Below are 15292 nucleotides of genomic sequence, written 5' to 3' on the forward strand. Positions count from 1 at the left end.
AACCATCAAATGCTCAGGATATAATTTTTGAGCTAAAATTAGAAACACTGCCCATTTCTTGCAAGAGTGAGATACTTCTTAGAAACAGGAAGATCTGCCCTCTACAAGTATACAAGTAGTGGTTACTAGAAGTTCTTTCTTTCTTTCTTTCTTTTTTTAAACTGGCTTTATCAGAAATTAGAGTCGCTAATGAACTTGCTGCTGAAAACCAGTCTTTCCTTTCACTGGGGAATTAATACCCAGTGGCCCATTGAGATTTATGCAATTTCATTAAATAATTACTACTTCTTTATACATCTCCTGCTGTCTTTAAAGGCATAACAAAATTGGCCATGGGAGAATTCAGGATGTCTAAATCTAAAGAATATTCGCACACATGTATATCCACTCTTGATGAAGAGGTAACCTTGAGGAATGTAGTCAATTGCACACATGGCAAGATTATCCTATTTCTAAGTAGTGTCTGGTTCTCTTAAGAAATAAGACAGTGTTTCTAGTGTTAGCTCAAAAAATTAAGAAGTAGAGTTGCAGAGGATGGGGAAAGAAAAACTGACTTGCATTGGCCCTGATGATAAACCACAAAAAATATCTCAGCTAAAGGGAACTGGTGTTGCAATCAATAGCCTGGCATGAAGAAGAGGATTCAGAGTTTCTCACAAATCTAGTGACAGGCCAGGTCAGACTAGAGTGGAGCCTTCCTATGGATCCAAGTGGTACACAGGGCCTGGAGGAGAGGTTGTAGATACAGGGCTAGAACTGAGAGCTGAGATGGAGGGAATTGGAAGGCTTAGAGGATTAAGGATGTTAGGCAGGCAAGGAAGGACCCTGCTGTAAGCTTCATTCTATGTGTCACAGATCCCAAGTGTGATAAGGTGTGTGTAATTGCGATGCCAGGACTGAGCAGCTGTTCCTTTGACTGCAGAGAGAGCTGCCCTCTGTGTGTGAGAGAATTGGAATGCTCAGAGGCCATTGCTGTCTTAAGATTTGAAAGCAGCCAAAATATTAGAGCTCTTTTCAGTGGTTCAGTGGAAGAATTAAGAGTGAGGTTCACATTCTTGCTTCTCTGTGATCTGGCAGGGGGCTTAGCTTCCTCATCAGTAAATTGGGGATTAGGATACCCCACAGGGATGTTGCAAGGATTAAGTGTGGTAAATTGTATCAAGTTCCCCTCACAGTGCAACATAGTAGATATTTGACAAAGTTCATTCACTTCCTCTTTATCCCCTCCAACTCGAAAACCTGCAGTGATGACAGCTCTTAAGGTTTTCTTTGTGGAACAGAGTATTTAAAATTCTAAATGCTTCCTAAAAGGTTGAACTACTACTCAAACAGGGAGAAGAAAATTGCTAAGAAGTTTATGCATAATGCTTTATACCTCTCAGATCTCAAGGGCTCTCAGGGACTTTGCAAATTTGTGGTAAAAAGACATTACCTATGGTGGGGCCAGAGTAGTTCAGGAAGCTGGAACTGCAGAGCAGCCTATGCTGGAAGTGGACTGGAATTATCGAGCAGTCTTAAGAGCAGAGCCATTAGCTCTAGATCTGTGCCTATAAGCAGAGGCTTGCAGTGTAGACTACTGGGCTGTGGGCTGTCTGGCTCACACATATTTTTTTCCCCTTAGCCAGGATAGTATTTTTAAAAAATGATTTGAATCAAAGCCTTCACTCTTGTTTTGCTGCATTCCCCATCATTTCCAGTTGCTCTAGACCTGGCCATTCTACTTTTGTCTGGCCCTTCAGTTTGTGTCCCTTTTTTGAGTCCAGTATACAGCAGGGCTCAAGCCAGAGAGCTGGCAGTGGAGACCAATCCAGGGATTCAGTGTGTCCTATTCTTCTAATTCCAGGTAAACAAATTCTGGTTTGTTGTTGTTGTTGTTTGTTTGTTTTTAAAGTATAGGTATGTCTCATGATTCTACTTTTCAAATCTGGCAACTACATTCTGTCCTCATTTTTAATTCTTGTCCTGGCATCAATAGGTACTCAGTAAGTTGAATTGTTATTGTAACACTAGGAAAGAGAATCTTAGAAATAGAGCACGTTAGTAGCCCTAGGGAAAGGGAGAGATGACTAATATATTTCAGCATTTTAAAAAGAAATTGAGCTAAATGTATGAATGCATATTTTAGTTTGATGTGGGGTGAAATGGGCAACTCTCCTGGCAAGAAGGGTTTTTCTCCATATGCCCCAAGGATGACAGCCAGAAGGTAACTGGATGTGGGGCCTCACTCAGTGAAGATCACTCCCTAGACAGTCTTAGGTAGCATTTTGATACCTGTTCAGTGAGAGTGCTCTAAACGCTTTTAGACATAATTGTGACAGACTCCATGGCCTGCAGTCTCTGTGAATGCGGAGTCATGCCAGGCTCTGCATTCTGTCACCTCTGGGTGACATTGGCCTCTTTTCTTTCCTATCCCGTTAATTCATCTCTCCTTGAATTGCCATGCCCACTCTGAGTTTACTAAATGCCTGTTTCTTTCTCTTATCTCTGCTCAACTTCTGAAGCCTTGGAGGGTTCTGAGGAGGGGGTGCTGTGGATAAAGGTCAGACACACTCCTTGATCATCTTCTACTAGGCTGGTGCATTACCACATTTGATTTCCTGGCCAAGCTGTCAGGGAGATAATATTCTTTTTTTAAAGAGCCTTATTTTTTAAAAAAAAATAGTTTTAGGTTTATAGCAAAATGAAGCAGAAGGTCTAGAAGGTTCCCACATAGCCCTCCTGTCTCCACATAGACACAGTCTCTCCCAATGGCAATGTTTCACACCACCATGGTGCATTTGTTACAATTGATGATCTGTTTTAAGGATGAGAAAACTAAGGGTTTGGGGGTCTCAGATCCTTAGGCTGCAGGGCTTGGGCTTACCTACTATCACCTGCCCTGCCATGTGCCTTTGGTAGGGTCTCAACATCAGATCTCTTGCTACCCAGAGCTCCTTCTGGCCCTCTAAAACCTTCGTTGCTCCAGGGAGATGTTGATGGTGGGATAACATTAACTAAGCAAAGGAAATTGCTGTCTCTTGTTCACCTACCTGGAAATTTCTTTCTAGTGGATAAGGGAGGGCTGGGAGCATCCGAGAATTAACTCTATCAAGTTACTTTATATCTTGTTGCCATCTTCCTTGTCCAGTTCCACCAAAGATTGAAAGAGAGGAGGCTAATACCATGGCTTTAAAGATTTTGTGCTAACATTAAATCTGAAAGTTCTAGATGTTGCTTTTTTATGATAGTCAAGTAGTTCCTGGCAAAGTTTGGTGGAAACTATTGTCATGCTTCTAAAGTCAGTGTTTTTCAAAACATCAGCCCTAAGTATAGTTTAAAAAGTAATGGCATAGCACTGTCAGCTTTAAAAACCAGTGAGTTGAATCCATCTCCCACTCTGGACTGCACCTGAGTTGGACCCAGACCTTGTGTTCCCCAGAACAGCAGGGATGTGAGCATCACTGTACTACAGAATTCCTTTTTTTTTTTTTTTTTAGTTGTAGATGGACAGAATGCCTTTATTTGTTTATTTTTATGTGGTGCTGAGGATCAATCCCAGTGCCTCATGCATGCTAGGCAAGCGCTCTGCCACTGAGCTACAGCCTCAGCCCCAGAACTCCCTTCTTTTAGTGCCACATAGCAATCTCTTTTTATAAATGAGAAGAGGATTGTCTCTGTCTTTGGTCTCCATGTTGCTTATTTCCTCCCCGTAGGCTAGACTCATTAACCCCAAAACCTCCTGGCCGAACTCAAAGTTTTACACATGCAATTATTTTTTAAAATAACTCAAGCATATTTTTAGCCATTTTTGACCCTGCCTTCTTTATATATTCTGTGAAATATTTTCCAACATCTGTTGGCTGTTGATAAAATAGAGTGTTGTGGTTTCTAGACCTCAAGCTGCTGTTGCTCTTGAGAGTTCTCTGACCCAAAGACTCCTCAACACGCTGCTGAGCAACATCACCTAGTTGTAAGCCCTCTGTCCCACCCAATCTCCACAAGGAATCCTTTTGCCCTCCTCTTCCTCTGGGTGGTTACCCCTTGCCCTGGGCCTCTAGGCAGTCTCATGCTGTGAGAGACCCTCTCTCATGCAACCCTGTCTAAGCACCACCCCATAAGGCTTCTTGTGCATTTTTGCCTCTTGTGGTTATATCTTTTTCCTAGATCAGCTCCCAGATCCCTGAAACACATCCCCAGTGCAAGCTTACCTGGCACAATTAAGATTTCATGAAAGTCAGCCGATGAACCTTTAAAACTAAAGATCAACTCACATTACCTTACACCTGAAAAGGACCCTTTCTACTCTTTATCCATTCTTCTACCTTTTGCATACAAAATAGTCATGTATACTTTTAAATGTATACATTTATAAAGAGTTTGTGCACAATAAACTTGTGTATATTTGTTCCTCCTATTTACATATGTTACTAAGAAAAATTATGAAACTCTTTGAGATTGCAAAGATCAAAGCCATGTTTAAGTTTTTAGTAAGAATATGAAAATACCTAAAATGTATTGAACACTTACTGTGTGTGTCAGACCATGTGTTAAATTCTTTATACAAGTTATTTTATCATCACCACAACCAACGAGGCTGTGTTTTTGTTCATTCACATTTGATGGGTGTAGAAACTGGACTCAGAGAGATTAATTGCTTCACTGAGTGTCACACTGATATTGACAGAGCTGGGATACCAGCCCGGTTTGTCTGATACCTATGCCTGTGACCTCCCGTTGTACATTGCTTTCATGAGAAAGTTTTCTGTCAGGACGCTCAGGAAGTAAATAAACAGTTTCAGTAGACAATGAGCCATGCATGATGGAGGAGAGGAAGATAATTAATTTATCAACATTCAGGAATTAACAGCACTGCTTATAGTTCTATAGATCCTCTGAAGACTAAATGTAATTCCAGTGGTACTCCATGCACATGACTGAGCACTTCACGTCTACTCTCTCTGCCTCCTCATTTCTTACCTTCTGTTTCCCTCGTGGCTTAACCTGCCTTTTGACTTTCAACTTGTGGCTTTTCCTCTTGGGCATCTCTGCTTCTGTGCTTCTACATCATTTTATGGCTACATGTTTTCTCAGAATGTTTACCAAGTTGCACTCCCGTGGGTGGAAGAGATGGTTGGGTCAGTCCAGCTTCATCCATCAGTGAGAACTCTGCACCAGGACACTTCACCTTAGAGGCTGGTGGCCAGCCATCTGTTGTCTGTCTTTGAATTGAGCAACAGGATCATTTGGCTGGGGACAGAATCACATTGGACAAATTATGGAAATTTTGTATAAGATCCCATTCGAAGGGGGCTGTAAGTGGGACTTGAGTGTCTAGGCTTCATAAAGTGGCTGCTCTGAAAGCCCCAAATCTTTGCCCGACCTGTTTTGTAAAAATGGTGAGATTTTCACAAAGATTTTTAAAGTATCTCTTATGAAAAATTTTAGATCATATGATTAAAACTTCAAAAAATAGAAAGATTTGCTAAGGATAGTTCCTAGCAACAAAACACAAGTTATGAAATCTACACATAGTAGAGGAAATTCAAACATATTTTCTTTCTATGTCCTTGGTTAGGTCAGAATATACTATTTAAAATAAATGGTTAAGTACAACAGTGAAATTGCACATAATACTTAATTGGTTTTCTTATTGTTTTCCTGTGTTGATAAACTTTTATTGACTACATAAGAAGGAAGACTCTTAAGCTTTCATACATTATCCATTGGATTAAATGTGAGACAGAGTCTTGTATATTTCCCTTCTAGTCCTTTAGCATCGTATTATTCATGGATTATGGACACTCAATAAATGATATTGCCTAATTACTCAGCCTTGATATCAATTGAAAAAGAAAGTACAAAGTGTTTTAAATACTATGTTTTATGTATATTATGCCTTATTTCCATCTTCTCTGGCCCAAACCATAAATTGTTATGGAATTTTTGGGTCATTCTCTCTTGTTTGTTTACAGGTACACAGTGTTTTAGTTATACTTTTCACCAGTGCAAATATAATCATAAAAATATCTTTGGTTTGTTTTTTTCTGAGGGTTTCAGTGTTGCTGGAGTCCCAGCCAGCCTCTAGCATAGGCCTGTTTTAATCCTCCTTCTTCAGATATCAGGTTGTAGAACCCTAATTAAGCTGAGGAAAGGCTACAAAACAAAATAAGGAGCTTGTAAAGAGCAGGGATCAAGCTTATTCATGGACTTATTTGATAACAGTGGAATTTTAGAAGTGACCTTCTTGCCTGTCAGCTCATGGTTAACACTGGAGAGATTAAATGCCTTCATCGCCCAGCTCCTTAATAGTGTGAAATTAAAAGCTAGTAACATTTTGGTGTTTTCAGATATTTATATAATCCATAAATCTGAGTTAACTAGTTGAATTTATGTATGACTTGTGACTTCAACCTTACAATTATTCTGCGCACACACACACATACAGGATGTTTTACAGTTAACTTTAACAGGTCAAATCACTTCCAGAGCTGACCAACCACAGGAACCAGTCAACTAAGAATGTTTCTCTTCGTTTTATAGATTATTAGAGAAATCACTGCTGATGTTCCATTCAGGGCATTTTGACCACACCACTCACTTTCTTTTCTAACTTTAATTTTAAAATCTCATGGGATAAAGAACCCATTTTGAGAAGTGTGTCACAGCAACTTTTGAAATGTAGGAAGCTAAGCAATTAGTGTCAGATTTTCACTTGGGAGTAAAAAAAAATAAAGATGAGAAAAGTTAATATATACTACAGTGGTAATTTACTAGCAGTACATCATATAAATGGTAATTTTTGACAAAGCAATGGTTCTCTATGGGAAAGCTTTATGCCATCTTTAAGTCATTAATACTATATGGCCTGGTTTTCATTCATATTTGAAGCTGAACCAATCATAATTTTTTCCTTTTTTATGTCAAGTGTATTCCAAAAGGTTTTGAATTTTCAAAGAATTTTGGAATTTATCGGAATGAATAGCTTACCAAATGTAGTATATTTAATGGTATAACCAAATAAAACTCAGGTGAAAACTCAAGGTGATTTTGTAGATTTCATATACCTAGTCTTTCAGAAGCTCATTGGTTTCTACTTTTTTGTAATGTAACTATAATTGGTTTTAATATAGATTTAAAGTTCAATCAACATATGACTACCAACCATCTATCAAAGCAGCATGCTGGGTGCAAAAACACAGGCCATATTCATGGAATCCTTACTTGTACCTGTGAGGACTTATAACCCAATTTTTTAAATAAGGAAAGAGAGTCTCACAAAAACAATGACTCATCCATTGGTATGTGACTAATCTGTGACATTGTAGAGATTATAAATCAAGTTAGCTGACCCTCAAATATATCATACTTTTCAATAAAATTACTTTATAAGAAGAAAAATTTGAAAGCACATTATATGGATTGTTGGATCAGCAACAATTTGATTCATTAAAGGCCATCACATTTCTGACTCAATATGAGTGGTTGGATAATGCTTGAGGCTTTGCAGTAAGGCCAACAAGGGGATGAACCCTGGCTTCTTGGCTGTGCAGAACGGTCGTGACTTTGAGTAAAGTTTTGTTTTCTTGTTAAATTCCATGCCTCAGTTTCCTCACCTACCAAATGATAGTAATAAAACCATATTTTGTAGGGTTGTAGAAAAAATTGAGAACCATACCAAATGTAAGCATTTAGCAGAGTACTAGCAGATGGTACAGATTGTTGGTAGCTTTTAATAGTAGTAATAGTGGTGAGAGAGGAATATTCAAAACATTCAAAGAAAGATGCTTGTTATTGTTTTCAGAGTTATGTGAGGACTGTTATAAATAAAATTGTATTAACTTAGAGTTTTAGTGATGCACAGCCCTTGAACAGTATCTGTAACTTTCTATGATGTTTTTTAATTACTGTTGCTAAAAAAAAAAAAAAAAAAGATGAATAAGTTCTAGGAAGTTGAGGAGTTCCTAACCCTTTTTAAGAAAACTATGACAAAAATAACGAGATATAGTCTTTGAGTCATTGAAAAAAAGTTTTCACAACTAGTTCATGAGAGAGAGATTTGACTGTTAAAAATATGGCTAGTACATGGATTTTCAATTGAGAATATATAGAATTAATCTTAAGTTACATATGTATAGACACATACATATCTAGTTAAAGATTGATTATATTAAAATAAATGGAAGTTTTTCTAAATCTGGCTATTTTAATTTTTTATTTCCTGTAGATATTTCAGAATACTTCTCCATATAGTATTGGTAAAGAAATTAGAGTGTTAAAGTGATAACTTTGAATATTTGTCTACATACCATGAGGTAAACAAAGTAGAAAGAACCTTGTGCAAAAATACAATTTTAAATATAGAGGCTTTACGGATCTTATCTTTTATGAGAATGAAATAGATCAATATAGGAATGATTCATCCTTTTAGGATAAGCAAACTATCTGTTGCTGGGAAGTGAGTTTTTAAAATGGTGTTTTTAAAAAATACCATTAAATAGGATTAAGTAGACTCATAAAAGAAGAGTTTCCATTTGTAAACTTAAAGGGGTAATCTGTGTGTGTGTGATATACATATGTGTTCTTATTTATTTTTACTATCATCACCTTTTTAATTAATCATCATCTCTTTTTTTTTTACTAAAAAGTGATTTTAATGTTTTAACCTTTAAATCTAAAGTATGTGGGTTGTCTCTCCCTCTAGAAATGGCCTGCATTCTCCCTTGAACCTATATTCCTTGCTTTACCCCATAAACTTCTCACTCTTGAGATAACCTACATTCTCCCTTAAATATGTCTCTGCTTTCCTAAATAAACCTTTGTCTGTTTCTCTAGGGGGTGAGGGAGAATATGTCATCAAATTTGTAACAAAATTTTTGTTCAAATTATAATCTCATTTTTATTTCTTTTCTCAGATGATGAAACATGCTTGGAATAATTATAAGCGTTATGCATGGGGATTAAATGAACTGAAACCTATATCAAAAGAAGGCCATTCAAGCAGTTTGTTTGGTGAGTAGAATGTACGTTAGTGACATATGTTCTCTCCAGTTGTGGGAGTTTATGGTCTTGGAGAAATTTGTGTGATGTGGTGATCCTCCAGGCCTTCCATGCTGCTGGGAAACCTGCACACCCAATGGAGTTTTCTTCAAGGATTGTGCATAGTGTGTCATTTAAAAATAGGACAGTGTCTGCACATCAGAGTGACTTGCATAACTTAAAAATACTGACACACCTGGAGCACACTTCCAGAGAGTCTTAGCTAATGGATGTGAGGTGTAGCATTAGGATTTGTAGATCAAAAGGTGTATCCCACAGGAGAGCATTTGGTCTGCTGTATTAACTGCTTCCTTCCAGGTAAAAATTTTTTTATAGGTAAACTGGCCAAGGCAACCAACCATGGTGTTCTTTACTGTATCTCAACCTTGGCTGTAGGTTCTTGCTGTTTGTACCATGCAAAAGATCATGAGAAAACACTGGGCCATGTATTTGGGCTTTTATCTGTATTGCATTTGGTCCTCACAGCACACTCCGTGACTGGTCCTGTGATTATTAATGATGTTTCTATGGTAGAAGTAAGGAAGCTAAGAAACAGAAGGGTTTGATGGCTCCCACTCAGTGTCTTGCCTACTGCACTTGCTATCCTTCCAGTTCCCCATTTTTGTCTAGAAATGTTAAGATGAAAGGGAATAGAGTCTTATTCTGACGGTGCTGAATTCACCAGTAGAAAATACAGCTTTCCATACTTCAACATAATGTGTTAATTAGTACCAATTCGTATATCAACTAACAGTTTCAACTAACATTTACTGAGCACTTACTCTGTACCAAGTGCCATTCATGCCACATCTCATTTAACCTCATTATTATACACATTTTATTGATGAGAAAAATGAGGCTCAGGGAATAGCTTTCCCAGAGATTGCGGCCTACTAACTGGTTGAACTGGGACTTGAATTCCAGTGTTGCTGGCATCAGAATTCATGTTCCTAATCATTATACTTTGCTTTTCCATTTACTTAGGACATTTCACATTTGGCTCTACTTCTGGCACTGGTGTTAATGAAAATAATATGTCTTTAAAGAGTTCATGGTCTAGTGCAAAACACATGTATATAAGTAGTAAATTCTCAAAGTCTTAGATAGTTCAGTAGATGTTCATACAAAGTTCTGAGCAAACAGTAGGATTTCCAGAAGGGAGAAGGGTGTTGCAGGCGATTGCAAAATATGTAGAGAGGCCAGGCGTGGTGTGTGTATGCCTGTAATCCCAGTGGTTTGGGAGGCTAAGGCAGGAGGATCACAAGTTCAAAGCCAGCCTCAACAACTTAGGTGTTTAGCAACTCAATGAGACCTTGTCTCTAAATAACATACAAAAAATGGCTGGGGATGTGGCTCAGTGATTAAGTGCCCCTGAGTTCAATCCCAGGTACTAAAAGAAAAGATAGGGAGAACTGGAAAGAGCAGACGAAAGGAGAGATTGCTTGGTTTCTCATAGTGACACAATTTAGAAATGAAGTGAGCTTCAACCTAGCAACAGCATATTTGAAATTGTTTCAGAGATTTCTAAAATAGTGTTTTAAGACACCATTAACATGGGTGGTGAGAGGTACAAATTGAAGAGAGCAACCCTGAAACTTCATACTGAATCAGAGGTCTTTATTTTTTTAATGTTTACTGTGACTTTTTTAAAAATCTGATTAGATTTTTACTTCTATCTTCATGAAATTAGTTTGTATCTTTTAAGAAATAACTTGTATGTAATTTTCCATGTTTATCAAATAGATTATTTGCTTCTTTGTTATATTGATGGCTTTAAAATTTATGCCAGAACTTTAAAAACATACTAAGTATCTGGGCACGGTGACACTCCTCTTTAATTTGGGAATGTTGAGGCAACTGAATGAGGCCATAAGCAACTTAGCAAGACTCTATCTCTAAAAAATATATTTAAAAAAAGGGTTGGAGATCATGCTCAAGTTGCTAAGGGCCCCTGGATTCAATCCCCAGGACCAAAACAAAAACAAAACAACTCAAAAACCCCAACATACTAAGTTTCTTCTGCCTTCATTTTTAAAATAATTTTTATTGCATTTTTTTTTGGTAAAAACACTTTCCATAATCCAGATAAGAACTCGTTCATTTAAAAAAGTCTTCAGATATTAGCATAAGAAAATGAAATATTAATATTAATAGTCAAGTGATATTTCTCACTCCATCTTTGAATTAAATAGGCTACATAAAAATTTTCTTGGTATAGTAATACCAATGTAGCAGGACTTGTTACAAAGAATAAGGTTTTTATTTTTACAGATAAAGGACCTTTTAGATGACTCCTTGAGCTCATTTACTATTCAGTTCTTATCTGTAAATAATATGTTGTGCTTTATATTCTTCAGCAAATGAGGTAGAAGCCAGGAAATTTCTAGTCCCTTACCACCAGGCTTCATAGGAATGGCTTTTAGTTTGAGATAGTTTGTTCTGAGTTTAGGCTTTAAAAGCAGTCTTGTGTTTTCAAAGAAGGCATTAGTCTTCATGAATGTAAGTTTTCCCAATTATTAGTGTTCCAGGCTGTTTCTTTCTCATGGTTGTTTCTTTCCAGTTAGGTTGAGCCTCACATTTGTTTCTGAGGGGGGAGAAAACTCGTTACTTCTGCAACTTAAACATTAGTGAACATAAGAAATTATCTCAAGTATCCATCATCCCCAGTTCCACTTTAAATAAGAAACTCAAACTATGTTAAGATTTCAGAGATTAAAAAAAAAATTCAAGTGGAATTGAACCTCAAACAGAGATAGACAAGTGCAAACACTTGACCAGCTGTACTCAGGATAAAACTAAAATATAAGAATAAAAATGTTTACTTAAAACTCTTAATCACTGAAAATTAGATATCAGTGAAAATATGAAGCTGCTGTCTAAAGTTCTGCTTTAAAATATTCCCTTTATTGTTTCCCTGAATCCATAGTTCTATTTCAAAAATTTTTTTTAAAGTTGTCTTTTAGAGAACATTGAATTACAATAAAATCTATCATGAAATGAAAGTGTCTTCAGGTCTTTTTCTCCTTTTCATTAGGTAAGACTTATGCTTACTTTGTATATTTTTGAAAATTAAATATTTTCATATTCTGTTGCTTGTGGTTTTCTAATGGTAATTTCTCAACATGGTATTTGAAGAGAGTATGCCAAATGAAATAACTTTTAACGTGGACCCATTTGAATTAGGATTGGCCACAACACTATCTGAGTAGAGTACCTAGTCTTTCAACAGCCATTCATTGGTCATCATCATCACAATCATGCAGGGTACCATGAAGAATGTAGAAATGAACAAGACATGGTCTCTCAGTTCTAAGGAAATTTAGGATGAAAAGAGATGCATACAGACCAGAAAATGATGAGCGCCATAGAAACATAAGGTCTCCTACTGTGGGAATTTGGAGAAAATAAAACATTATGGACTGGCTAGGTGGGAAAAGGGAACTGGGATCAGTTAGGTTTTCCTAGAGAGGGTGGGATTTCATTTTAGAGTACAGTAGTCCCCTCTCTTTGCCCATGATTTTGTGTTTTGAGTTTTACTTACCTGCAGTCAGCTGAAGTCTAAAAGTGTTAATTGGCAAGTTTCAAACATAAATAATTTTTAAGTTTTAAATTGTGTGCTATTCTTAGTAGTGTCATGGAGTATTGAGCCCTATTGCTCTGCACTGCCTATATGTAGTCATCCAGTGTTCACACCAAATGTGTTACACACCTGTTAATCAGTAAACATCTTGGCTCATCTCTCCTTGGTATTACCATAAGAGTGTTCAAATAACTCATTTCACTTATTTAGAGCCTCAAAGTGTAAGAGCAGTGACACTGGCAATTCAGATATGCCAAAGAGAAGCTGTAAAGTGCTTCTTTTATAAGGGAAGATATGACATTTCTAAACTTTCTAAGGAAAGGGAGGGAGAAAATCATGCTCAGGTTGCTAAGATCTAAGAATGAATTGTCTATCTATGAAATTGTAAAAGAGGAAACAGAAATTCCTGCCAGTGTTTTGCTGTTATATCTCAAACTATAAAAGGCATGGCCACAGTGTATAAGCATTTAGCAGAGCTGGAATAGCCATTTAATTTGTGTATGGTTAGCAAATAACAGTATATTTAGAGTTTGGTACTATCTGATATTTCAAGCATCCACTGGGTTATTGGAACATATCCACTACAGATAAGGGGATTAATGTAATGATTTCTTTGAGCTATCATTAAACAATTTTAGATGTTGTAGTTATATTTAGACAGTTTATGTTGGTGCACTTTGGTGTAATTACATTAAAGTTAATTTGTGTGTTGCCCTTTGTTTTATACTTATTCTTTTCCTAGAGAAAGCAATCACAAATTAAATTTCTCAGAGATTTATTTTCTACAAATCAAAAGAAACATTAAAGATTTGTCTATCTTCCTGTAGTTTTTGGTTTGGTTTTAATACTTTTTTATATTTTCTTTTGCTGGGAGAATTTTAGATTGTATTCAGTATTACTGCTTATTAATAGATTCAAAATCACCCTCTTTCCTAAGTATTACGTGTGTGTGTGTGTGTGTGTGTGTGTGTGTGTGTGTGTGAGAGAGAGAGAGAGAGAGAGAGAGAGAGAGAAGTATTTTAGTGAATATTTTTTCTGGTATTTCCAGGTAACATCAAAGGAGCAACTATAGTAGATGCACTGGATACACTTTTTATAATGGGAATGAAAAATGAATTTCAAGAAGCAAAATCATGGATTGAAAAAAATTTAGACTTTAATGTGGTAAGTTAAATAAAAGTTGCTAATTGAGTCCTTGAAGCTTAGTTAATGTGGATACATTTTGTATTGGGACAGAATGTCCTATCTTAATGTATCCTAGCAGAAACAAATAATGCAACTTTGCATAGCAAATATATTACTAGCATACTATGTTCTTACTCTCTCTTACATACACATGTCTTTGTTTTTTGGTAAATGAAGGGTAAGAAAAATTAATATTTGTTGAAACCTACATGTGCCAAGTATTAGTCATTGTTTTATTTCATAATTGATGTTGACAAATAATTTATTCTAAGAAAAGGAAGCATTGGCCCTAGCATTCATTCATTTATTTATTTTCTTTCTTTTTTTGCCATTTTTTACTTATGACTTCAATATTGGTACTGTTTTTAATCTCAGATTACTCTGCAGAAATCCTAGTAAACCTCTTGTCCATCTGGTAAGCATTCTGTGATATCTGTTGTAAATTTCCATAAACAGGCAGAAGAAATGTTCTGTATGTTGAAATTGGGCAGAGAAAGAGGGTTTTCCTGCCACATCTCTGTTTTGTGGCACTCTTTGTTATTTTAAATAAATTAAGCTACCTACCTTCAAAATCCTACAGGCTTATCTCCAGTTACATATGAGATATCTATCTACCTAACTATCTCTCTCTGTCTCTCTCTCTCTCTTCCCCCCCTCTCTACCCATCTCTCTCTCTCTCTCTCTCTCTCTCTCTCTCTCTCTCTCCCCCAACTGCCCACCCCCCACGTCTCTCCTCTCTCTCCTCAAAAATAACTAGATTCCTTCAAAATCCAATGATGGAAAACAGGAAAGTAGACTTAAACAGTAGATCTATGAATCGCATCCAGGTCCTTTCCTGATTCTTGGATTGGTCTGCCTGAAAATTATAACATTGTAGTCCCAAAATAATGTAGTTTTTTTTATGGATAACATAATATATCATTCCCGCTTAAAAACATTATTGCTTATATTTAAATTAACAATTTTTCCTGATAACATTTTAATTGACAGTGCAAGGTTATTATACACAATTAATGGATCCAGAAGTATTATAAGGGAAGAATAAAAATGAAACTGAAGCAGAAATACTGCTGTTGAGAGTTTTATCCTACAGTGCTTCTAAATATAAACAAATTTTGCAGTCAGGGATAAATTTGTTTATATGCAAAATATTCAATTTATATCACTTAAAAGCATAAAGTAAATGCTTTTCATTGGCTTACACTATCATTAACTAAAACTCATTTTCTTTTCATTAAGGCATAGCAAGTTGATTCATTTGCATACTTGGTAGCACAAAGTTCAAATGGCTTTAATAACTGGCTTAAAATAAATCACTGGGATAATATAGTTTTGGAAGTAGAAGCAAAGGCTTTACAAATGAACCTTTATGTTCAGTTCAAGACTCTGTAAAGGTAATAGGTATCACAGAAAACCCTAAGAAGAGACTCTGTAGATAAGTTTTCTGATTTAATTCAAAGTACTCCTTGAACAAAGAGTCTAAGACAGATTTTTGTTTATTCATTATTCATT

The 15292-nt window shown here is 36.3% G+C and overlaps 1 protein-coding gene across 2 annotated transcripts in view; it reads left to right on the forward strand.

Annotated features, from left to right (window-relative positions):
• The window catches only part of Man1a1 (mannosidase alpha class 1A member 1), a 167857-nt gene that overhangs the window by 37175 nt on the left and 115390 nt on the right, over positions 1-15292 (forward strand). For both annotated transcript variants that reach the window (XM_071613068.1, XM_027953031.2), the window contains exons 3-4: positions 8892-8988; positions 13644-13759. In XM_071613068.1, coding sequence (XP_071469169.1) covers positions 8892-8988; positions 13644-13759 — 213 coding nt within the window. The remainder of the gene's footprint in view (positions 1-8891; positions 8989-13643; positions 13760-15292) is intronic.

The sequence above is a fragment of the Marmota flaviventris genome, chromosome 6 (genome assembly GCF_047511675.1).
Source record: "Marmota flaviventris isolate mMarFla1 chromosome 6, mMarFla1.hap1, whole genome shotgun sequence".
Taxonomy (NCBI): domain Eukaryota; kingdom Metazoa; phylum Chordata; class Mammalia; order Rodentia; family Sciuridae; genus Marmota; species Marmota flaviventris.